The following is a 26573-nucleotide window of genomic DNA, read 5'->3' as shown; positions in this document are numbered from 1 at the left end:
AACAGTATAACAAGTCAAGTTTTAATAGATTTATAAAATTCATATATACAAAACAGTAAACTAAGTCACCAAAGCTATAAAATACACTTTTTACACATCACAATATAATTTTATCTAGTACACAGTTTTCATAAGTTGAAACTATGACAGCAAGTAGCTGCTTCTATCACGGATGCTGTTTTGGTGCTAGAAAGACACTTATGTGAGCAGTCTGGGACTGTGCTTTTACTTAATGCATTTTCCACCTTCTTTTAGTTTGTCACTGTTTTTAAAGTACTTTCCTGTGAATTGTTAAAAAAAATTAAGGCTAAACTCAGGCCTTTCTTGCCCAATGTAGTGAACTGGTTTAAAAAAAGACTGATATTGCATAGTATGTGTGTTAATGCATAGGCACCAGAGAGCAAGTACATTGCAGAATAAAAGATAACATCACTTGGCTTCCTAAGCTATGTGGTTGTGCCACAGATAACCTGGTGTTTTGTCAGTTTGTTTTGTACATTTTGATTCCACAAACAAGGCAACTCCTCACTAGAGCGAGAAACACCAGCACTGTTGTTCAGTGGAGTCTCCAGAAACACCTTTTAATCTGTATCATCAATTCAAGCCCATTCCACATTCCAGACAACACAACTGGAGGAACTCCCCCTATCCCACAGAGGGTTAAAGGCTCCAATGCAGACAGGACTCTGAACACACCTCTCCAAACCTAAGTCCACCAAGCACCTTCCCAAGCCTCGTGAGCTCCCAGCAGATCCTTCCTCCCCCAGCCCCTGCTCCCTCCCACCTCCTCTCAGCCTCTGTGCCCAACCACCTGCACAAGAGATCGGTGGCAAGTGACAGCAGAGAAGTTGTGCTACTCAAAACCTGCCACCTCCCTCAAAAGATGCTCTCTCGGGTCCTACTTATTAAAAAAATGTTGCTCTCCATCAGTTGTAGTTGTTGTTCAAAGAATGGAAACAGCCTCTTACCTTCTTGTGCTCTGGTATCTTGAAGAAAGTTTAAGCAGCTGTCAGGAAGGAGTAAGATGCACTGTCTGGCCAGAGATCTGCATATTGCATTTTATCAAAATTGAGTTTTAGCACCCAGTGATGAACAGATGAAGAGAGAGATTTACAATGGCAGGGCCAGCCTTGCCAGCCTGCTGCTCTTAATTCACAGCCAAGGGCTCTCTGGAGTCACTCAGAGCTTTTGGGTCAGTGCAGATGGCATTCACTTCAATACAGCCTTCAAGCACCATCAGCTTCTGGTCTCTGTTTAGACACTAGCTCCCCTCTCCTGCTCCCCTCCAACATACTTTGGCTTTTTTATTTTACCAGAATGCCCACCTTGGAAGTTAGTGCTGCTCTTTTTCCCCCCTCTATTCTCACACCAGACAGAAGATCCAACCTTCAGTCCCAGGCCAAGAGCTGGGCTGGGACAGCTCCTCAAGCCAGGCACAGAACCACCAGCACTGACAATCCAGAACCTCCACACTCCCCACCCAGTAAAACACAAGCATATCAACACACAGACAAACTTTAACACCGCTTTCCAAATGCCATTGTCAAGATAAAAATATCAAGGATGGAGCTGGACTGCCCAAGCACCAAGGTGAGCAAAGAGGCAGCATCACCTGGTTAGCAGAGAGGCAGTTCCAGCTCCAAATCTCCTGGCTTTACTCATTTCCATCTATGCAAAAAAAGATTAGTGTTAAACAAAGAAGTGCCCACGTCACAGCACAAAGCAGAGATCACCCCAGCTAATTACAAAACAGGCATTATCAAAAAGCACTAGGTCCTGCATTACCAATTACTCCTCACTAGGCCAGGCAGCCCTCACCTAGAGCTGTGTGGAGTCAGCATGAACTCAGGCCAAGCCTGGCCCAGACCACGCCAGTCTTCCTGATCCACAATGGATGCTCCCTAAAAAAAACTGTTACAAGCTCATTTACAAAAGCAGGCACAGATGTTTTATAGTTGCTACTGAAACACCCCACCCAGCACTTTGTGTTACAGAATTACAGAGTATGAGGTAAAGAGTTGGCAGTGCTAAGTTAAACCCCTGACTACACCCCGTGGTTTTATACTAGAGAGAGAACACAGAGAAGAGGGTACTGCCCAACTTACAGCTCTCATCATGAGCTCAGTGTTTGGTTTACATGACAAACTGCACTGTGTGGAGGTGTTGCTGCATATCATGTTTGTCTCTCAAGCTGGCACACATCAAATCACCCATCAATGCAGCAGGTACTCCTGAAAATCTGATGACAGAAGCCAAGCTAAGTCAGGTGTCCAAACTCACTGCTTGAAAATCAGAGGGGCCTTTTAGAGAAATCCTCTAGGTCCATGCACAAAAGGATTTTTCCCCCAGAAATAAAGTACACACATAGAAAAGACTCCAAAACATAAGTTAATATAAGTTAAAACATAGTTAATACAAAGACAGCCAAATAAAGGCAGCAGAGGACCTGTGTTCTAAAATGCTGTTCTGTGGAAGGCAGCTGTCTGTCACTAAAGAGAGCTGCTGGGTTCTTCAGTGGTACCACATCTGTTCTTTGAACTGCTTTAATTCTACATTTCTCTGCAGATCACAGTAACCAGGATGGGAATTCCCAGAGGGAATGAGGCCACGGGGATGGGGGGCAACACATGGACAGCCTGGGACACACCCAAATGCACCACTTTCCACACCAAATGCCACTCCAGCTGTCCTAGGGGAATTGTATATTTGTCTCCAGTGCCATGTACAAATGAGCTCTTCCTACTCCACTTCCCTATGGTTTATTTGCCATTACTTTCTCTACTCTGCCTGCCTGGCTGCAGCTCAGCTTCTCCTGCCTCAAAGGCCTGGGAATGGTCATCTCCAGGAGCTTCTCTCTTGTAACATGCCTAGTTCTAGGTTCTACACAGCAGCAATTAAAACAATTAAATATATTATCAAGTTAATAAGTCAAATAATCTAGGCTGCCATATTAAACAAGATCCATTCTCTGCATGAAACTGAAAGCATCTTTGAGCTGTAAAACTGAGTGGCCAGTAATTTCAATTCCAGAACCACCATTAGGTCATTTTCAACACTAACAACTATTTCCTTCCTTCAAAGTGACAAGTGCCTATTGAATCTGTCACTTACAGAAAACCACCCATCCTTTTTAGCTCCACCAAGTCACCTTGCAATGCATCTAAGGAGTGCTCAGAGCCTGCCAGCACTGCAGGAGTGCTGACACACTCTGTTAGCTCAACACTTGTTTTGAGGACAACAAACACAAAGTAGTGTTGGAAAAATGACTCCCATTTCGTTTTTCTGTTTAAACTCCGGGTTTATGAAAGTCTCTGCCCCAAGCACAGGCTGCAAGAGTTTCCTCTCTTTGTCCTCAGGAGAGACAACCCCTCTGCAACATTCTGTCACTGACCCCAAGTGTCAGGAGGGACAGTAAAAAGCTGCTTTTTTCTTTAAAAAAAAAGTTCTTGTTCAAGGTCTCCATCTGATCATCATCCTGCCTGTGACCCATTTCCTGACCAGCCAAATGAACAATAACCCTATAAAACTAACAAAAAAAGATGTTCTCTCCAGCTGTGTTTACCTGCAAAGTTCTCCAGGATGTCACTTAAAATAAAGTTTTCTATTTGTTTCTGGTGAAAGGACTAAGCAAGCGAGCAGGCCTGTCCCTAGAAGTGTGAACAACCTCATCTACCCAAGCTCTGCTTTAGTAATTCACTGATTTACCACAACATGATTTTCTGGCTTTACTATGCTAAAACTTTCCTTGGAAAAACCCCCAAGCCCCCTCAGCTGTGGCAAAATGAGTATTTTGCAGAGAAAGCTGACAGTTCAAAAAGACCCCCAAGTCCTTTTTACTCACAGGCCAGCTCCTCTGCAAACTTGGGAAGTGCTTGAATTTTGCAAGGAGAGTTTCCTGACCTGGTTCCTGGTGTGATCCATCATTATCCAAACCTGACAGAGCTCTGAGCCCACAGAGCCAAAACATGGATTTTTACCTGCAGCCTCACACTCAGGCCCATTTCATCAATTAAAACAAGAAAGGCAATAATGGGCCCAAGGTGGGCAAATTGGTTCCCTAAAACTGACTTAGTGTGCAAAACTGCCATATCACACACACACACAAAAAAAAGCAGCTTGAGAGCTCAGAGTGAGATCTCTCATGCTGTTTCTTTTCCAGGTGCAGATTTTAAGTTATTTAAAATATAAGTTGCATCATTAGCTCTGTTGAAGGGTAAATCCATAAGGTGACTAAAGATACAAAACCATGGATGAGTGCCAAGGGAAAAACAGAACAGAAATTCCATGCCATGCCTCCCAGGTAAAACTACAGTAGCTTCAGACACCAAACTGAGGTAATTCTTGAGAAAAAATACAGTTGAAAGGGAATGTTTAACTAATTTGAGAAAACAAGCATAATATTAACTCATCTGGAAAACTCAGTGAAAGAATAAAGCTCACAGCAAACTAAGAACTAAAGTCAAGTCAACCTAGAAGTCAGGTGAGCCCACAACTGCCTCCTCTTTCCCAGTGTCTTGTGTGAAGTGAAAACCACTACCAAGAACTCAGAAAACATCTGAAAGCTTTGAAAGCAGCCTTAGTCTTCAACCAAACAAATGGGCTCAGAGAAACCAACCTTATGTGATGAGTAAACTCGTTTTGCATCACGCTGTGGTGAAACATTTTCCTTTTCAAATGTAATAATCTGAAGATTTTTTCCCCCATCTGAATATTAGTCACGTAACATTCTTCCCCTTCAAGGCTAAAAATTAATAAATATTTAAAAGACAGAGTTGGTCCTGGCAAAATAAGACTTGTTACAAGGAAGCTAATTCCTGTTTAAGTTTGCTGAAATTTAAGTTAGGTTTTCCCATCTGCAACTTCTCAGTTGCTTCTTACGTCGATTCAGGCACTGAAACAGCCACAGCTTTTCCACTCTGGAGCCTGCACAAGGAAAGCCAGGAGGCTGCTACATCAGGAAACTACACAAAATACTGATATGAACATCTGCAAGCTTCAGAGGGGAAGAAAGATTCCAGATTTTATCCAAATTAACATGAAAGGACAACGGAACAGGACTTTTCTTTGACCACATTTCCCATGGGATTACCAGCTGAAGTAAAACTTTGCTTGTTTTGACATGCCATTACAGGCTCAAAGGGGAAAAGAACTCCAGGGACTTTTTATGCTGACTTTTATGGGTACAAACAGCCCTTCAGGTTTTATCCTTGGATAAAAACTATGACAAAAATTGCACAGTAAACTATGTTTGAGTTACCTAAAGGATAGCCCTACAATATCTTCGTTTGTCCATGTACCCCACTGCAGTAGAAAAGATTCAATGTCTGTACACAGAAAAGACACCTGGCAGAGATTGAGAGCACAAGGAAATTTGGAGTTCACACCCAAATTGTTCACAGCCTCTTGCCATTTTACACCCAAACCACTGCCCAAAGGGGTGACTCCAAACCCAGCTGTGCTCTGAGTTCCATGTGCATCACTACAGGCTGAAGATCCCATTAAGACACAGATTAAAGGCTAATTTTACAGCAAGGTCTTGCTGTCCAAATCCATCAGTGCAGCTGGAAAGCTGGGATCTCCAGGGTGTTCATTCTTCCTACAAGCTCAGCTGTTGGAACTAATCAAGCAGCTGCTGTGCTACCAAAACCTTTGCTTAAAGAGTTTAATCAGCTTCTAAACTTTTGAGTTCAGATGAAGCCCTGTCACATGAGATACTGAACCTTCACAAATGCTGCCCCCACTGTGGGTGTGAGGGCAGTGCTAGCTGGCCATGGAGCACATCTCCCTTGAGCAGCCACTGTGCAGATACATGGCTGGGTGCTACAGCACAGGCTGCTGCACCAAGGAAATCAGTTTTCCATGATGTAACACCCTCCAAGCATAGTGCAAAATAAACCCTTCTCCGAATCAGCGAGGCCTCAAGTCCCCATCCCATTTACTCCAACATGAGTTTCCTTACACAGTTCTAGGCTTCTCCCACAGGAGACTCATGCAAAACCTTCAGACAAGAGCTGTGCATCCACCTTGGGAGGTGGATTCTAGACCCCTGGCATAGCTGAACACACACACAAGACCTGGTTATACTCCTAAGGGTTAAGAATGGAACCTCCATTAACATTCTCCAATACAGCTGCCAATCTCATCATGGTTAGATTAGTTTGATCGATTCAGCACCTCCAAACTACAAAAAAAAAGGTAGTTTGTACAATTAGTGTCTGAAAAATGAGAGCATTCATTGGAAACGTGTCTTCCATCCATGGTTTGTCAGAGATTTCTGTTCTCCAAGAAGGCAGACGGTGGTTGTGTCATTCAGCGTTCCAAACTCGGTACAGAACCTACCAGGGCCAGGTTTCAGTAGTGTTTTAGTCCAAATGATTCAGTAGCTAACATCAACACGACTCCTCCGGCCTAGAGCTCCTCTGTTTGGACTGGCTAGTGTACAGCATTCCTGAGCCAAGGAATTCGCACGGGCCCCGCGCCGCACGCACGGCCCACAAAGAAAGGATCAAAAACTCCGATGGAACCCTCCAGCGAAATTCCAACAGAGCAGGGGCTGCTCTCCTTCACTGCAGCATGATGTCCTTGAGGTTCTCCTGCAGGATGGTGTCCTTGACGGCGTGGAACACGAAGCGGATGTTCTCCGTGTCGATGGCCGTGGTGAAGTGGTGGAACAGGGGCTTGCTGCGGTTCCGCCGCTTCCTGTCGAAGCACTGCACCAGGTAACGCTGCACGTCCTCCAGGCGGTGAGGGTCGCCCTTGAAGTCCGAGAAATACTTCTTAATGCTGACAGTCTTGACCTTCTCCACCAGAAGGTCCATCTTGTTGAGGAATAGGATAATGGAAACGTTAAAGAAAAGCTTGTTGTTGACTATTGTCTCAAAGATATTCATGGACTCCACGAGTCTGTTTGTGCGCCTGTCTTCCATGAGGACCTGGTCGTATTCGCTGGAGGAGACCATGAACAAAATGGAAGTTATTCCATCAAAGCACTGGAACCATTTTTGACGCTGAGATCTCTGTCCCCCTACATCCACCATCTTGAAAGGAATTTTTTTAATGATGAAATCATGCTCTACTATCCCCTTGGTGGCTTTTCTGGCTAGCAAAATATCTTGTTTGCTGGGAAAATAGTTCTGCAAAAGAAAGGAGAGAAGTGTCAAAAAAGTCCTTAAAAAATTGTGGCTAATGCCTGAATACTGAATGAATGGGTAAAATCACCAAGAGCTGCTTTAAAATTTAAATATTATCAGATAAAGACTGAATACTCAGCTTTAAAACACTGGCCTCTTGACCATTTAGCTCAAGACTTTGGTAAACAGCTACAGAGGATCCTGAGACATATGAGAACAAAAATAAAGGACTAATTCACTACTTCACACTTTCATCCATCAAGCCTCTTGGTTTAAGATTGAAATGTATTTTTTCATCATGAAATTCTTAGCTACAGTGTTACTGCCACTTAGGTAGCGTTCAATAAAGCAGATCAACTTATCACTAAAAGGTTTTTTTTTTGTTTTTTTTTTTTTTTTTAAATGTAGCTTTTCCACAGTTCATTGCTCTTACAAGGACCATCTTGAAACCTTTACTGGAAATTCTTCTTCCAGGTTCACACTATGACCAGCAAGTACAGCAACAGATTCTACCACAGGCTTTGGCCCAATCTACTGCTGTAGAGAAATTTGTTCTTCAGAGCCTTATCATTGCTACTGTTTAGGAAAATCATCTCTCTTCTTCCTCCTCCAAGTGTCCAGACAGATGTTTATTTTCATTACAGATTTTGAATCCTACAAGTGCCAGGAATGGTTTTTATTTTATTAAGGTTTCATTCTGCTACCTTACGCAGCAGCAGCCCTCAGAACATCAGGAAAAGCAAATCAGATCCAGAGACTGCACAGAAGGGCTGATAAAACATGGGCACAAATACAACTTCCATTTGTTGTCTGTCAAAAAAGATTAAACAAATGCTAAGCTTCAGTTTCAGAAAGCTGCAATTTACTGTTCCTACAGAAAGAACACTGAATTTAATGCGTAATTATTTCATAAACAAACCAAAAACCCCAAGCAAACCCCATTAATCACAGCACACTCGGGCTCTCCTTGGCTCCTGGAGCTCTGTGCTTCAGGAGGAGAAGTTTCTTACCAGCTGACCGATCCGATCCAGGTTGTCCAGGAAGTATTTCACTGATTCCCCCTGTGGAAAAGCAAAGATATGGGAAGTGAGCTTGTGTCTAGGACAGCAAATCCAACAGAACCAAGGCCTTCTGCCCAGCATGAACTGAGGTCTAACTGATTTTTCCAGTTAGAAAAATATATTGGTGATCTAATGGTGGTATTACTCTAAGTTGAGAAGAGATTTGTACAAATGCTCAGATCTATCCAGTAAATCTCTACAATAAAAGAGTAGTGTTATAAAGTCAGTTCTTTGACTTAAAGAATTTGGCTTTTTTCCCCTTGTAAGATAAGTGCAGTTAACTGACACTGAGTGGGAGTAAAAAATGAAACACTTATAAGAAACCAGTCTAGTTTGTTTAAAATTCATAACAGTGAACAAAAGCATATCCTAGAAAAGTGGAAGATGTAAGTCTCCCACAATTTATGATGATTTAAGCTAGACTTGCTTGTCACAAACAAAGTAAAAAAGGAGCATTTTCAAGGACTTGCTCTTATACAGACAGCTCCCCTTCTGGGCTCAAGACTTTTAATAACTGACTTGCTCATCTTGTAAAAAGTCTTTTAGCAATTTTATCATGAAGAAAATAGAAATGTGTTCAGGGAGAAGTCATTCTTGTGTGAAAATTTACTCTTGTGTAAGAGGATTTGGTGTTTTATCAAACCAAGGGCCCCTCTGCATTAAGTGGGGACAAGAAGCCCTGCATAGACTTTTAAAGAAATAACAATATTGTTTCCATACAGATACAGACTACTCTGGAGTGAAACCCTCCAGCAAATGCTTCCTTTCATGAAGAAGTAATTCAGTAAGTCTTCTTTATTGTTCAGGATATGTCTTGGAGTTGTAGCCATGTCATGTGAATGATAAAGTGGAAAATCCTGCTGCCTTTTAGTGATTTTAGGCAGGGAAATCCATTCCTTATCCCAGAGCAGGGCTGTCAGTCACGACCAAATGACAGTAGGTGCCCTCACCAAGTCACTAATTCAGAATGGAACTTCCTCAAAGTACTCCAGCTGCAATATAAACTCTTAAACCTCACATCCTCCTCTACACCATAGCCCTGAGACAGAACAGAAATCCTGCCCCCAGTACAACTCTGAACAGAGGAACACAACAGTTCATTGTGAGGAACCAGACTGGAGATCAGAGGACTCAGCGTTGGACAAGTACACACTCCCAGCAGAAGGCACACACAAAAGGAGCTGCAGCTTATTATTTTCTAACATTCAAAACTGGAAGTGTTCTTTTCATAAAGGAGAGAGAACACACGGATTTGCAAAAGACTACCACGTATCAACAAAAGATTTACAATGGATTGCTGGCAGAAAAAAAAAACCACTTCTTTTTTTGGGGGGTGGGGTGGGGGAGAGGGGAAGTTTCCAAAGAACAATTGCTCTAAGAGCTTCCTTACAATCATGAATTTTCATAAGGTGAAAGTAATTTCCTGTATTTTTTGGCACTCTGTGGATCAGAAGAGATATCACAGACTGCATGAATAAGAGAAAAGGGCTTCCTGTACAGCATTAGTCATATTCAGGAGATGGGAGAGCCCAGAAAGAAAAGATCACTGAAGCCACAAAAAACCCCTTCTCTATCTGTTGTGCTCCATCCCACACAGCTCCTTCAGATGTGCAAAAATACTGCAAAGGGGCCGTTTCTGATGGACATTCTTCCAGTTTTCTACCCAGCTGCTTCAAGACTCCCTGTCTGTCTGTCCCCCCTCCCAGGCTGGAGCAGGAGCAGCCACGTGCCTGTGAAATGCAGGGACACACAGGCAGGATCTCCTGATTTACAGCTTCTGCCTCCCCTAATTCCCACCCCACCATCCATCACTCTGACATTCTGTATGTTGATAGGGAGCTAAGAAAATCAATTGATTAATGGAAAAATACACGTTCATGTCTGACGTAAGGAAAACAGACTTCTCTAGATTCTAACCCAGCTCTTATTAACATTGCAATTAAGCCATGTAATTTATTCAGGGAAATTTTAATCAGCAATGGCAGAGCACTGGAGAGCTGGGTAAGTCAGGTGGCTGGAACAGGTGTGAGCACCATATGCATGGTCTGACAGATCTGAAGGAATCTGAATATTCTCTTCTAGCACAGAATCCAAAGGCATCCAGGACCTAAGTCAAAATATCTGTTTCCAGCCAAAACAACAAATCCTCAACGAGCTCCAGAGGGTTTGAAGTTTAAAAACCCTCAAAACATTAAAGCACACAAACATGAAGGGAGGAAAAACACCTACCAAAAACGTGCCAGAGTAATAAGCCCAAACCCAGCGTGCACACTCAAAACCCGTGCTTTAATGATTCCCTGATTAATGATTCTTCATCAAGTCCTAGGGAAGAGTGAACTCAGTTCCTGCTCCAAGGGCTTCTGGAATAACCTTGTCCTACATCTTAGTCAGATTTCCAGCAAACTGGGATGTTCTGGGAAGCACATTCAGCTCCTCCAGGCAGCAGCACACACAGGCACTGGGCATTAACTGATGTGATGAGTAACATGCAATGTATTAAATGAGGAAAATATGGAAACTCCAGGTTTCACAACTGTTTGCTATTAGTGTTTCTAATTAGAACAATTATACTAACTGAACATTCCTTTCTATATTCATTTTTCCTAGTCATTCAGACAGCAATATTAATTACATCTAGAAGTCAAATTCACAGAGTTTTATATCAAGCTGCACTTCAATGAACTTTTGAATTCACTAATAAATTATTATTTATGCAAAGCTGTCTCATGCTTTGGGCATTATACACACACACAAACAAAAGCTTATGTATATAAATGTATGTATATAAAAATACACACACAGTTTCTAAATGAAAGTAGATTTTCCATTCAAAGCAAGTAATTATCAAAATAAATATCAGCTGTCTCTTTTGTGTTGAATTATTTTTTCTCTTCATGACACTGGCCATAAAGAAGCTGGTTTGGCTTTTTCAGTGCAAATATTTAGTGTTTCCCCAATATCCACCCAGCCATTCAGCTCCATTCAAAGCTGGATTAGCAGTTCAAGTGCTCTCCTCCTCCAGATCTCAGCCAGTTATTTCAGGTCCATGACCATGACTTCCTGTAAAAGTGTCAGCAAATATTTGCAATTGATTCATCAGATACTAAAAATAACTTTATGCAGATTGATGACTTCAATTTCAGTATTTTACTGGTTCTGTTGGGGAAAAAGAAAGCTTATTTTAACGTCACAATCTATTTCAAGCTATGCTTGCAAAGTAGAAATGAAAGCTGAAGTTATTTATAATATATGTATATTTATATCCTCTATGTGTATTTATACAAAGTCTAACTACCTAAATATAATCACATCGTGGTGTGTTCATTTAGAAAACAAACAAAAAAGATCCAGATCAGATCTTTTACAGGCTGATGTTGCAAGAAAAACTGTGGCAGCTCCAGAAACTTCTTCAGATCAATGGTGCTCATAGAAAGTTGTTGAGCTCCTGTCTTTCAGATTTAAAAAGACTCATGTCTTGCATTGTCCTAATAGTACACTATTTCCTTTAAAAATATTCTAACACTATTCATAAAAAATGCTTTTAAAATATCAAAGACTTGAATTTCTACCAGCACAATACTGAGATAGGAAGCCCTGTCCTGTCACAGTCTCAGCAAAGTCTGTCAGTGAAGCATTTACACACTGACATTTCTTATTTATTTTATTTTATTTTTAACTAGTGCTTGATTAGTACATTTCACATTGCAAAGTTACAAGGCAGTTGGCTATTTCTATGGATTTTCATCCTCCTTGACAATAAATCAAGATGTTTCAGTGGTGTCTCCTGCACCCACAGCCCGTGTTTTACGGGACAGCTGCGGGGGAGGGAGCACTGACCTCTGAGTTATGAATTTCATGTAGCTCAGATGATCCTTTTTTAGTGCCCCAGAGTACAGCAGTGACCACTGGTGCTCCACTCCTTGCTCCCCACACAGGAGTGACCACAAAGCTGGGGTGACTCACTGTGTCACTGAGCTCCCCTCCCTCTGAGTAACAGTTCTGCCACTGGGACCAAGAGAAGGAGCTGGAGATGCTGTTCCCATTGTTCAGGAGGATGAGTCACTGCACATCTGGGAACTGGGGGAATCAAGAAACACAAACAGAAGGCCTCAAATGAGCCCACAGTGCAGTATTGCTATTGGATTATTTAAAAAAAAAAAAATTGTTATTCTTTGAAACTGGCCTATCTGCAGTATAAAGTTTGGTGAAGCCAGAGAAAATAGTGCAATTTGTTTAAAAAGTGACTGGTGGAAGAGAAAGGGAGGAAAGTTGAAATGTAAACATATACTCCTGCTTCCTGAAATAGTCCTCTAAAACTCTTTTTATATGCTAGATTATTTTGACCACAGCATTCTCAAGGGGCGAAAGCCATGAAAAAAAAGAATTTTTAATCTACATACTTTGGGCAATGTGAATGCCATCTTAACATGAGCTCCAAATAAGTCACCATGAAAATAATGATTGAACTCAACATCCCTGTCCCTTCAGGCTACGTTCAGAGCACATAGGAAATCTGCACACAGAAATATTATAACTAATCTGGCATCACTTCCTTTGCCATTGACAGCCTCAGTTTGGGCTGGGATCCCAAGCAGTATTTACTGCATGAAAATAATGCACAGCAATCTTTAAAATACCCCCAGAAACTCAGCAGACATGTTCTGCAAGGCCAGAATTTATCAACCTGCCACTGTAACCCCCAGTTATTCAGAGTGAGCCTTGGTCAGACCATAAAGGACAGTGACACATCCCATTGTCCAGTTCCCCAAAATACTGGCTCATTTCAAACTTTTCCTGCTGAAAAGCAGTTCCTCTATATTCTGCTCTGAACTACAAGACTTGAAAGGGGACCCTCTGTTCCAAATTGGCTTTTTTCCTTTCCTTGTCCCAAGGCCTTTTTGACATAATATTAATTTAGCCCTTCCTGATCATTCTGTCTCTGGCTGCTAAATTTAGAGTGCACAACTTAAGGTAGACCTGTCAGTCTTAGCTTGTTTCAGATGATGGATTAAACCACAGAGGAAGGAAATGTTGTACTTCAAGGAAGCATCTAACACAGATCAAACAGAACACAAAATACAGATCTAACAGAATTCCCACACTACAGAGAAACAGATACTGCACATAACAGCCACAAACTGCAGCAGAGTCTGCAAGGTGAGAGGACACTGATCCAGATAAAATATCCAGATAAAAAAAGCAGTGTTGGGCACCCACCCTCTGCTCAGGAGCTGAAAACATTCAGCAGCAGGGCTGAGAAACACAGAGAGAATCCAGGAGACCCTAGGAAGATGTTTGGGAATCTCCCAGCTCTGAGATCTTGGATACATAAATGGGATGGACTGAAAGCAATGACACAATTTCATCCAAAGCTGGCCTTTATCTAAGGAACTATTCCATGAGGGCTGCTTGAGACACAGAGACAAAAAGCAAAATCTTTGTTTGCAAACACTGAGATCTCCCCTCTTCCAGGTTTCCTGGGATGTCCATCACCTCTTGACTGTAAGGGGTCTGAATGTTACCACTTCAGATGTTTTAGAAAAGCAAGAGGCCCAAGGGAGAAGCCAGGTTATAAAATAACCAGGAGCCCAGTACTTTAAAATGTTCAGGAGTTAGATTAGCCGAGGTTTTGGGTACTTAAATTAGAACCAAAACCTCACCATCAAACTGGACACAAGCAGCAGGATGACACCCTGTCACCACAACTCACAAATCCTTGGGAAGTGAAGGGCTCAGGCTCTGCACCCTGCTTCTGCCCAAGGGCTGAAACCCTCCTGAGGGACAGCTACAAACAAACAACTCCCCTTCCCCAAGGCTGCAGGCTCCTTCAAGAGATTCCTGCTAAATCTGCACTTCTATTCAGCCCCACTGCTAACAGGGCATGGATTTACTGCAGCCAGAAATGTGTTCTCTCCTCTCTGACAGCTGATGAATTCAGTATTATTTTCCAAGGAGGTGAGCAAGTCTGTGCTTGTTAAGAATTCCCCCAGAGGATGCTGAAGTAACCTAAATTGCCCTGAAATGCTGATGCCCATTGGACACTGCAATTCTGTTCTACAGATATTCTACATCCTGTCTGGGCATCCAAATTTATTGACACAAGACAAACATTAATGTTTCATTAAATCACCAGCTCCAGTGCAGAGACCAACCACTTCTTATTTAAGCTGTACAGAATTCCAGCTATCAAATCTCTCCAGTGTTATTTAACTTCCTCCTTAACAACTGACTGAGCTCCTGGCTCCCATCCAGCAACTCCAGTGCTTATCCAACTTGCTGCTATCTGGACCCTACAAACATGCCAACTACAAAAAAAGTACCATATGGTTCCAAACTTCTAAAAATTACCTCTCCTTTCTCCTGCCTGTTCACATACTGTAGGTATCAGATGTTAAGATCTGAAAATATTTAAAAAATTCATTATTTGTCATCTCAGTCCAAACAGGCAATGGAAAAATGTGTTTGTACGTGACAGGATGGGTTTATATCAACTCATCCTCCATGACACATGGCCTAGCTGTGCTTTGCAGCATATGGAAAATAATAGGTGATAAATATTTATTTAATTCTCCAGAAAAACCATAGGTTAATCAGAGCTTCCACATCAGTACTAAGATTTGTGGAATCCTGTGACTGCAATTCCAGCCTTGCAGCAAAGAAACACACAGGAGCAGGGTTCTTTGCTGAGGGCAACTCTTAACATGTGTTAGCTTTTTCCAGCAATCTAATACAGCAATTCTTTCTCCTAAGTGCTGCAAGGGAAAACTAGAGTTACATTTTTCCCTGAAATTCTAGGTATTTCTACATCAACAGGATGTAGATGAGATAAATTACTTTTGGACTAGGTTAACAATTCTGTTCATTTGTCTCAAATATGCACACCAGCAGCAGTGCCTCCAGGAAGAAAGGAATTTTCTGTTAATAGACTAAGGCAGGCTCCATCCTACACTAAAAGCTTCAAGAAACATTAACAAAAAAACCCTGTAATTTTGATTTTACTCATACTTACTGTCTTAATCACTGCTGTTTCTGCTTCACAGATTTGCAGTGGCTGGAAAAAAAACAGGTGCAAACAGCAGAGAAAACAGTACTGGCCACAAACAACACAAAAAGTGTAACATAAATATGTTAAATATTAGCTTTCAAAAAAATAAATCTAGAAAAATCCTTAATCAGGGTTAAGGATTAACAGGGATTCAGCAGTCCTGCCCTTCACTGACCAGCAGCCAGCAAGAGTTGAGGAGTGGATGCAAGGGGATATAGACCAAATTCATGTGGAAGAATCACAGCTATGTTTAAACAACTAAAATAGTCCAACAACTGCATCCAAGATCAGCAGCGAGCCCGGCTCAGGGCTGGCACGGGTGGCTGCCAGACCTACTCCTAAGCATCCCATGGAAGGATTCCTTCCTGTTTCCCTGCCAACTGTCCAAGGGAATTCATTGTCTGCAAGTGCTGCCAGGGCTCTTTCATCTCCTCTCCGGAGGTTCTCGTGGAGCTGAGTGAGCACACGCCAGGCTCAGCTCCTCATCTCAGGCACAGCCACAGCAGCACCCCAACAGCACTGAGCCAGCACCCCTGCACTGCTAGAACAAAGTCCTGACTGCACAAGGAGGAATGGAGCCAAGATTCTGGCCTATCACCAGTAAATTATCCCATTTATTCTCTGTGTGCAGCTGCCATGGAAAAATGGGCATCTTCAACCACTATGGCAGAATTTAAAAGCAGCTGGATGTTTCTGCATCCCCTGGAATGATGCATAGTCCAGTTATTCCTTACTCCCATCAGGTCAGAATGCAAACCAGAAACTTGCTTTGTTTACAGGAGACATCTGCAGAACTAGAACAGACAGTGACAAAAAAAAAAAGTACCTCCTGAATTAATCTAGTCAGCAGTACTGACTATCTGATCAAGACTAAATCACAAGTTTACCAGTGAGTTTCCCTTTCAAATCTTATCAGATCAAGGGATGGGAAATAAATATCTTAGATCTTGTGGGCTGAAAAAGCAGCTAACACCAGCCATGAGAGAATGTTAAGCTTGGACTTTTCCATGGCAGGTGGCCAGCTGGAAAGTTCAGCAACTTGGATGCACTTACAAGAGGCATAACCTTGAGTATCTTGCAGAACGATGCTTCCTGCTCCACTTACACAGCAAAGATTTGCTGCAGTGTCCTAATGCTCCACTTTCTGGGGAATATCAGCTCAGACTTGTCATACTGATATTTGTCTGTTGTTAAATGGTGACTATAAGGATTGCAAAGTGTCATTCATCCTTCATATTTCTTTAAAATTTTGTTCTAAGTAAGATTCTCATTTTCTGTATGTATACAACTGAGATGTTTTTAGATGGGCAGAATAAAATGATGGCCTTGCAAAACTCAGAAAGCTGCTCAGAATCTGAAAGAAAGGTTTTAGGCAAAACTCAGCTAAAATGCAACCTAAGTCTCAGTTGCACTCAGGTGTGCTACTTAACAGTTTGATTTCTAGAAAATCAAGTGTGTAGAGAATAGAGTGCAGACAGCAATTAAGTTCCACCTTGCTTACATTACTCTGAAGTTGTGCCCCATGCCCATTACCTCAGTGCTTGGGAGGCTCAGCCACAGACAGCACAAGGCTTGCAGGTCTGAGGGACTCCCCAAGGCAGCTTCACAGCTGACTCTCAAAAATCATTTGCCCCAGAAACAAAAACGTCCTTTTTCAATAAAAGTTTGGTATTTGTGAATTCTAAGAGACTCAGAATTGACCAGCCCTGAGGTGCAGTTTCTGCCTGTTGTTACCCTGTCTGCCCCCCAGTGCTTTTCCAATCAATGGGGATTCTCATCCTGCATTACCTTGCAAGGTTTTTTACCTATTCACATCAAAACATATCAGCTATTCTAAATAGTCTCTCCCTTTGTGACATCTGTTTTGGCATGAGGAGGAGGAATTCTTCAAATCTGCACTTAAACCTTCACCCTATTGATACTTCAGTATGACGATTTCACTCAGCCTGGACTACTTTCAACTTCAGAATTTGTTCTCTTTCAGATCTGAAAACAAATCTAAAGATGAAATCTGTGATTAGAAATAGGTGGCAGCTTCTATCCTTAAGGCCTCAGCTACACATAGAAGAAAATGAAGTGGAAAATGAAGTGAGTTTAACAAACTTTTCCAAGCTGTTGAGCAGACTAGCCTATTAAAAAAATCCTAATTAAAGCCTCGGTCACATCCTACTGAACTGGAGAGAGGGCAGCAGTCCAGCCACGTGGATGGGCAGCTGAACTCCCTGCAAGCAGGAATGCATGTGCTGGGCTGCAAGAAAGGACAGAAAAGGAGAATACAGTAGGTGTTCTTTTGTCTCCTGCCCACGTCCAACACCATGACTGATTCACTGCTGTACTCTGACCAGACTGAAACCACATGGATCAAAGCCTTAAATCCAGAGGTGGAATTAAATGGGAAAGAATTCCATCAATAAAGCACTGCTTTTTCAGTTTGAGATTCTACTGAGTTTTCCAAAGTAGAATTAAGGGAGTATCAAGGAAAGCAAGTCAAATTAAGAGCTTTGGGGGTGGGGTGGAGAGCAGACCTTCTAAGGACAAACAGCAACAGTTTGTTCAGGAGCAAAGCCAAGTGAAGCACAAGTCTGCCTCAGTCTGACTGCAGGAATCTGTGTTGTATACAGAGGAGACATTTGAAAGGTGTCAATAAATTACTTCTCAGAGCAACATGTTTTCCACTTTCTCAAACAGAAAATCTTGCATGATGTTTCCAAGAATTTTTCCTGCCCTCCCCCAAATCCTGAGTCAATAATTGAGAGAAACAGGTTTGCTCCTCAGAGCTGCTTTAGGGGTAGCTGCAAACTAGAGAAGGTGAGGACCAGGCTGCCTTTGTGACAGAAGCTTTTCCAGCAGTGCAGCTGAGAAAGGAGAAGTGAAACACTGAGCTAACCTCACCCTTCTCCTTTGGGAAGGCACTCAACAGCTCTGCTCCCTCCACCAGTGTTTGCTTATCAGCTGCTTGGTTCGTAGCACTTTGGAGCACTGAGATATTTCCTGGAACAGCAGCACATTCAGAAGCATCTTAAGTCATCTATGAAACCCTCCCCTGCTGCACAGCTACCACTGCACACAAACCCAGAAGTCAAGAGTTAAACATTGTTTCTTCCCTTCCTTCCTCTGCTCACCTCCTCTTCCTCCTCCACACTCAATAGCTGTGAAACAGAGCCTGGATTTGAACAGTCTGTGACCACTTCAGATCCTCCAGTAACCCAGAACACAAACACTGACAAAACAACTCTTTGAGGTACAGGCATCTTATTTTGGCCTCAGGAAAGGAACCATTGCTTGGGAGAAGGATCAGTGAGATAAAGACTCTGTCATCACACCTTAGCAAGCACCAGGTTAAGGCAATTTGTGCCCACTTGTGACGCCCATGGCTTGTTCCTTCCCCAGTGTGTCACCCCCAGGCTGCATCTGTCTCCTCTCCAAGAGCAGCTTCCAAAAATCCCACCCAGATAACCAAGAGCTCAGTGCAAAGCAGAACCCCCCAAATCACCATTTCCCATTGCTCACTGGCATCACTGCCCAGAGCTACAGCCCAAGGTAAGCTGGAGTCAAGAGTGGTGTGCTTTCAGTGAAACTCTCCATGTTTTAAGGCAAACCAGGCTTGTCTGGGAGACAGCAGGAGCAGGGGGAAAAACAGAAGAAGAGCAGGTTAAAGACATTACAATCTGTTTGAGAAGTCATTGCAGAAAGGTCAGGGTTTGGATAGGTGGCAAGGGTACAACATAGGACCTGAGCATGCTGCCTCACCATCCCACCTGCATTTTCCTCCTCAGCTTTCTGTCAGGTCCCACCTTTTCAAGAACATGGGCTCATTAAACATAATTCACTGTCATTGTGATAAGTAAAGAACAAATTCAAATATCTGCTAAGTATAAAAATACAGAAGATTTGCTAATAAGACTCTCTCATAAAAACAGACCTAGTTTTTAATGATTTGCTTATTTGTTCATCTGTTCATGTTACTTGTTCTTGATCCTACATAGCTTACAATAAACTAGGATATTCAGGAAAGCCTGAAAGCATTCATTACCCATTATCCTATTAAATTCAGTGGCCCCTTTGAAAAATCCAAGCCTGAACCTCTTACTGTTTTTTCTCAAGGGAACCTTTTAGAACATTTTTAAAGGCACTGAAAACAGCCTTGCTCGCTGGCCCAGTTCTAGGTGAAAAGTGCAAGGTTTGGTACCAATAAAAAGCTGAATGGGTACCAAAAGCAAGCTGAATCACTACAAAGAATATATAAATGAGGTACAAAAGGCTGACTTGTAAAACTGGAACTTTCTGAAGTGCACTGTCAGCACTGCTGCTCTGAGCAGAGAGAGCCATGTCAGGGAGACAGGCTTAACAAAACCAGCCACCTCTCCTTGGGCAGTGCCTGTTTTCCCCCTCAATTTCCTGAAACCAACCACAGGGTCAGAAAACTGCTAATGCAGCACACAAAGGAGCAGGAGATCTCTCTTTTCCTTCACACAGCTAAGCCAGTCCTTGCTGATCTTCAAGCAGTGCATGTAGCTTTCATACACCAAGAACTTGGAACTCACATATCATGGGAACAAAAATATAAATGTCTCCTTTTCAATTGTATCTTTGAGACTGAATGGATGAAACCAGTCTGACAAGTGGAGCCCTTCCACTAGAAACAGGATTCTTTCTTTTTAGGCATAAAAACATTAACATATATGTCTCTGCATAATGAAGTATTTTTGTAGCAACTCAAATAAAAGTTTTCCTTGTGCTACCATAACTTTAACCTATGCAGATGCTCATTACTGAATATGAGTTCCCTCCTGCTTCCATCAAATTTCAGAAGGAATTCTTCATTAGATTCCCTGTGTCATTCAAAGGGTGCACTTTTAAATATGCCCAACCTCTCAGATTTCTGGAATACATTTTCATCACTGGGAATCTCTAAGCTGATAATAGTTGCCAATTTTGAAGTCTCCTGAATGATTGAGGTGCATTAGTAACTGAGTATGAAATTAAACAGCATAATCAAAGCTCACTGGGCTGGATTTGTCTCTGCCCAGACCTTTCCTGCACACTAGAAAGGGATAAAGAGATTACTCCAGTGGTTTGTAGCTGCACTTGGGTACTGGCTCAGACAGCCTGAACTGAAAGTTTCCTTCCTTGTTTCTCACAGCATGTGCCAGCATTTCTTGATGGGAATGCAAAGATTAATTACAGCTGTACTTGCTCTGAACAAATCCTCATATTCAATACAGTCCTGCAAGATTTAGAGTAGCACTAATTAGGGCTTAGAACAACAATTCTGCAAAGACAAACATACAGAGTATTTTTTCTAATTATTTTATGCATAATAAAATCAAAGCTTCTTTCCAGAACCAAGGTGGCATTTATTCTCCAGAGCTGAGAGCCAAAAGGGCTTTTCCAGCTTAAGAACATTAGATTTAGTGTTAATATTAGATTTAGGGTTTCAGTGCTGTTGTTGAAGGTGAGACAGCAAACAATAACCACTTCCATATGCACACAGAAAGGTAAGGATGAGTAAAAAACCTTTTGGGACACCCAGACAGTTCTCTAAGGGGCTCAATTACTAAGAGGTATAGACAAAAAAAAAAGTCTGTACTTTGTAAAATATATATAAGAAAAAAGAAATCTTTCAACCAAAAAGATGGCAATCATTAGGCAAGAGGCAAATCTTGCAATGAATTTTCACCATGGCAGCTGTAAATATGAAATTATTTCTCTTACTTATCTTAATCACCAAAAACAGTCAGTATGTATTGGCTTCCAAGAGCCAGCAGCAGAAAAAGCTCCTACAGGAAGCCTTACATAGTACCATTTTAATCTGCCTTCAAAATCTGTAAATTAAAGGTAGGTTCACACTCAGTCTGAATTTCAGCCTTTTGGTACCCACAGAGAGCAGAGCATTAACGAAGTGCATTAACTGCACATCTTACAGACTTTGGAGGTGATTTTGCCCAAAGTTTTTGATCTTTAAATAATGTAAAAATTAAAAATTTGTTGAGTGCTGGGAATTCACTACACAGAAGAGCAGGACAGCCAGTAGCACAGCTCTTTTTATTCAGATCCATCTCAGCTCCCATATGGTAGGCATATCAATTTCTTGTTATCCACTTATTTATTATGTATGATCTGCTCATTACTTTCCAACTTATCCTCCCAATTCCATGCAGGCCACATTTCACCCAGCTGTTGCACTTTGTCATAACCTAAGGTCAGGAGAAATTTATGGCAAGAATCTTCTATTTTCTTCTTCTTTCATTTAGCACTCAGTGCTTGGTTGAGGTTTCAGGTAGGTACAGTCAAAACTGCTGTTCTCCAAGACCTTTCCACTTGCACTGTTTTTAAAAAGTCATAATTCATCATCTTTCTAGTTCTTATTTCTCTCCAATAGCAGAAAGTATTTAAGAATGGCTAATAACTGTTTTACCCATCACAGCTTTCTTATGTTGCTTCTGCCTCAGAGAGCAGCTCTTGTCACTGAGGAAAGACTTTGCAAGAGCAGATTTTCAAGAATTCAAAATGATTTGCAGTGATTCCCTAAATGGTTGTGAATCCAGCCTACTTTCAATGCAAGTTCTTCTCACCTCTTGTTCAATGGCACTTCAAGCAAAGCTCAGAGCACCAAGTGGAGCATTCCTTGCTGTGGGTGACAGCCAACATCTCCAGCTCTGCCTCCTGCTCAGGCTGAATCCCTCCCTGACTGTCAAGACAAACTGGCACAGCCAAAGCCTGCACTGCTCCATGAGCTCTCTGCTGGCAGCAAGCCCATTAACATATCTCATTTAAACATTCATTTTTAGAATATTGCAAATTTAAGACTGAGGACTGAACTTCTGCAGATGCAAATTGGCAAACTCTACAGCCTTAGCCAGTACTCACATAATTTTGCATGAAGGTTTCCTTCTGCATTTTTTGCTTTGCTATCTCTCAATTTTTTAAAAAAACCTAAGCTATAGCCTGTTAACTTTCACCTCCTTTAACAAAATACCACTTCTGTTTGAGAGTTCTTACTTGAGATCTTGCTCTGAAAAAAAATTTAAATTTGGTCACAGAGACAGGAATGGAAGCCAGGGACTCCAGCTGCTAATCCTTCCTGCTGCAGAGCAGCCACCAGGCTTTGCAGCATTACACTTAAACAAGCAATTAACTTCCCCTGCTGTACAAAGATGAGTCAGACTCCAGAACCTGACCAGAAACTTTGGAGGTCTTGGGATTTGAAGCAGAACTAGAACTTAAATCTGGATCTCTGCCATTTAATTGTTGTGACACTGGCCCAAAATAAGAAATATTTTCATAACTCTCCCTTCTATTTGAGTCTAGAGCAAGTCAGTGATCTTTTGGTAAAGTCTGCAGTGATCTTTTGAGTTAATATGACTTCTTGTTTCAGATAAGGCCACTTTTACAGAACTCTAACATAAAACCAGATTATAATCAACTATTATTGTGTTATATATAAAAAATACAGCATTATCATTCCTTGCACGTACTAGCTATGATTCAGACAAGCCAATTTACCATCCACAGCTTCATAATTAGCTTCAAAAAGAAAGAAAGAATATAATATTGTTAGATACAGATGCACTTGACTTTCACTAGCACTAACAGTGTGCAAATACAAAAAATTAAGGCTCAGCAACAGCAAACATGAGTTTCTGCTTTGTAGCTTTACTGTCAATCCCTTGTTTTGTAAAAAAATTTGTGGGTTAGAGTGGTATGTCCCATCCAGATCTAGAAAAGAAAACAAAAAAACCACGTAACTTCCCAGAAATAATTTAGTTTCACAGGAGTTCTGCAAGCTAGGAAATACCCATGCAGGGCTCAAAAGTAATTTGGCAGAGTTGCTGCCTAGTCCCAATTACATGCATTAAATTGTAACAAGATTTCCCAGGCTGGCACTTTGAACAGTGTGGTTATTGCCTTTGTACATCTCACCAGCACTGGTCAAGCCTCAATGGATTTCACTGATGGAATATGAGAATTTCACAGCTCTGGGAAAAAAAAAATCATCCTTGCAGAATGGGCAACATTCAGAGTCTCTTGTGTAAGCTCATATTCAAACAGTAGTTTGCAAAGGGAAGAGCTCATTTTTGTGTTACAGCCAATTGTATAAGCTGGGCTTGATTTGACACTCGGAATTTCCTCAAGTGCAAAGTGATTTACAGCAATGCCAGGCACAAACATCCCTGCATTTCAGGGTCTGCCATATGTGCTGAGAGAGCAAATTGCCTCCAAACCTGCTTCTGGGGCTGCCTCTACTCTGCCATTGCATCTGAAAGAGAAATCATCAGTTGGAAACTTTGTGCTTCGGGATTCAGGAAATCTCTGTTAAAGTGCACTGAAGAATTCTGACAAAATACAGCCCACTGCTGTAGATTTCATTGAATGCGTCATTTCAAAGTCACCTACTTCTCACATTAAGTCAATTTTCTGCTGCCCCATCTCTCAATTCACTTGGCTTAGCCAAATGCTGCTACAAAATCTCCCAGTGCCTCAGGGGCTGATGTACAGCCCAGCTCCTGATTACATCACTGAGCATTTCTGTACAAAAATAAAGAATTGAAGCCACAGTTTGTCTACCCTGAACTGAGAATCAGTGTGAACGACTGGTGCCTCCCCTGCACATGGCCAGAGCACACAGCTGACTGCCTGTGAGGCTCTGAAGCCATCAGCTCCTTGCATGGGGAGAAGGCAGCACAAAGCTCTCCCACCCCAAGGAGCAGGCTGCTCCCTCTGCTCCTGTCCTGGCAGGCAGAATTTATCCAATTCCAGGGGCTGCTCAAAAGAAAAACAGCAAACCCCACAGTTAATTCTCAGAGGGGTGACCAATGTGCTATTGCAAATATCACCCAATTGCCCCTCACTCTCACCCAGAGAATGGTGAATGAAAAGAAAGGGTTTTTAAAACATTTTCCAGAGTCTTCCCACAAGCAAAGCTTCAGAGGCTCTCAGTATTTGAAGTATTAATGGAAGTGTTCCATACAATTCCCTGTGCACACAGCTAAAAATAGCCATGGACACAGCACTAAGGTTTTTGTCTATATTTGCAAGAGCCTCACTTCCCTCTCAGGAACCACAACTTCCCATTAATGCTGACATTTATTTTTTCTTTTAAAAAGAGCTATTAAAACACCAGAAAGTCTTTTAACACTGCAGGGAACATCAATAATAACATTAATACATCAATAACAATCTTTATTGATATTCTGGTGATGGATCCTGAACATATTTTTTATAACAACAATGTCAATTTTGCTCTAAGAACTGCTAAAGACACATGATGGCCTCGGCAGATTTGCTCATCACTATCCATCTGCTCTGCTCGTGACAAAAATATAATTTTTGTCCCATTTGTCCCATCTTTACCCACAATGACATCAAGCATGCCAAGCTGCAAGAAGCCAAAAGAGTATCTAACCTTGGGTCAGACTTTTTGTTCTGGGCACATTAAAGAGAAGTGAATGGCTTCTCACATTCTCACAGTAAAGACCTGAGAGGATGGAAAAAACCAAAAAAACCCCAAACCACACACCAAAACAGAAACCACATGACCAAAGCAATTCCTGTCTTGGCCTTGGCCACCATGGTTTATAGCATAAAAGGAAATGTCACTAGTGGGTGAAAAAGAGCCTGCAGATACATCACCCAAACTCCCAAATACACCCAAGCAGCTGCCATTAGGCTGAATCCTGCAGGAAACCCCACTGCCTGCTCTCAGGAACATTCCCTGTGGGATTTGTCTCCTCCTGCAGGGACTGGGGGATTTGCAGCCCCTTGCCCAAATTATCACAGGCACCCTCCAAGGAACAAACATCCCCATGACCAAAATATTCCTTTCTAACACAGACAGAAAATGGGTGGGGGGATAATGAGGGCAGGGGAGAAGAATCCCATTCTGATTACAAAGGAATTCCTATTCCAGTAGTTAAAAAACGAGGACAGACGTGACAATGGAAGCAAACACACAATGGAGCTTTTGTCCCCAAACCACTTGGCTCCCATACAAGGAACAGAGGAACTTGGGTTGGTGGGGCTGGCTGGGGTAGGGGAAGAGAGAGAGGCTGATGTTTGGAAAAAGAAAGCAAAATTGGTTCGTCTGCTTTAAGAAAGGCTGGGAAGACAAAAGCAAAAAAAAAAAAAAAAAGCTATTGTAGAATCCACCCACTCACTTCTGAAATGCTCAAAGACCCAGACAGGGATTTACAACCAGCACTTGTAGGCACTGAGTATGAAGCAGAAAACACTCAAATGCCCAGAGGCAGCTTCTGTGGTGCCAGAGAAGCAGCTTTTAGATTGCACAGGGTTATGGTCAGAGCTGTTTTCTTTCAACAAGTTTGTTACTGCTGAGTCAGTCACTGAGCTGGGCACTGCAGACCATAGGAAGGCACCTGCACACTGCAATTTTCAGCTCTAGCCAACCAACCAACTGCTGTATTTTGCTTTTTAACGGTCCCACAGCTTCCTGGAGAAACAGAGCATTCACAGCACACCAATAATCCTACAGCTTTGAAGTCAAAATAACAACAATGATTTATAAAAAAAGCTGGTTCAGTTGACTGCAAGAGGAGGGTAAAGAAAATGCCAGTGCTGAGTGGGGTTGTTTTTTCAAACAGTGTCAAGGCACATTCAGCAGGATCACAGTAATGTAAAGCTGCAAAATTTTGGTGATGATTTAAGAACTATTTTAAAGATAATAAATTCAGTTTAAACCAAGCATATTCCATTTAATAGCTCGCTTATACTAGGGAAGAAAGAGAGTGCTGATGCAGAGGTTTTCTTTAGCCTGAGTTAAAATCAGTTCAGAAAAGATTTATTTTCTCAGAGTCCACTATATCTGGCTTCTATTTATTTACACAAGTCTATATTCAGCGAGGGTTTAAACTAAATGAAGGTATGGGTTTATACATATCATATGCAATTACAAATTAGGCATCACCTAAAACCACCTCTTTCTTTAAAACATTATGTAGTTTTAAATTTTTAAAGGAATTGTACAGCTGCTTATTCCCATATATTGAGGGAATCAGACTTCTGCTAAACTTAGAAGCAAGATATGGAAACTTGTTCAAAGTATTGAGGTGTTACTAATTTGTTGAATCCAGAAGCAGCATTTAAAAACCTTTTATGCAGCCAAGTGCTTTTTTTTAGTTACAAGTGAGGCACTTTCTGATCCCCTGGTGATGCAGCCTGCACAATAAAATAACAGCACCCAGATTTTCATGTTGTCAGTGCCACAGGTGCAGGACTGGGATGGAGTTACAGAGTTTGTGTGACACAGGTGGCTGCAGTACTGACAGGGTATCATCCCTGGTGCCTGCAGCAGCTCCAGGTGCCCCAGTGACACCACCC

The 26573-nt window shown here is 41.9% G+C and overlaps 1 protein-coding gene across 1 annotated transcript in view; it reads right to left on the bottom strand.

The window, feature by feature from the left end:
* Positions 1-26573, bottom strand: part of GNA12 (G protein subunit alpha 12) — a 40039-nt gene continuing 13466 nt past the window's right edge. Inside the window, exons 3-4 of the mRNA XM_058035379.1 lie at positions 8141-8191; positions 1-7133 (exon numbers count right to left, since the gene is read on the bottom strand). Coding sequence (XP_057891362.1) covers positions 6564-7133; positions 8141-8191 — 621 coding nt within the window. The 3' untranslated portion in view covers positions 1-6563. The remainder of the gene's footprint in view (positions 7134-8140; positions 8192-26573) is intronic.

This window comes from Melospiza georgiana, chromosome 16 (genome assembly GCF_028018845.1).
Source record: "Melospiza georgiana isolate bMelGeo1 chromosome 16, bMelGeo1.pri, whole genome shotgun sequence".
Lineage (NCBI taxonomy): Eukaryota > Metazoa > Chordata > Aves > Passeriformes > Passerellidae > Melospiza > Melospiza georgiana.
The sequence above is the reverse complement of the archived record's forward strand: the minus strand, read 5'-3'. Positions and strand labels throughout refer to the sequence as shown.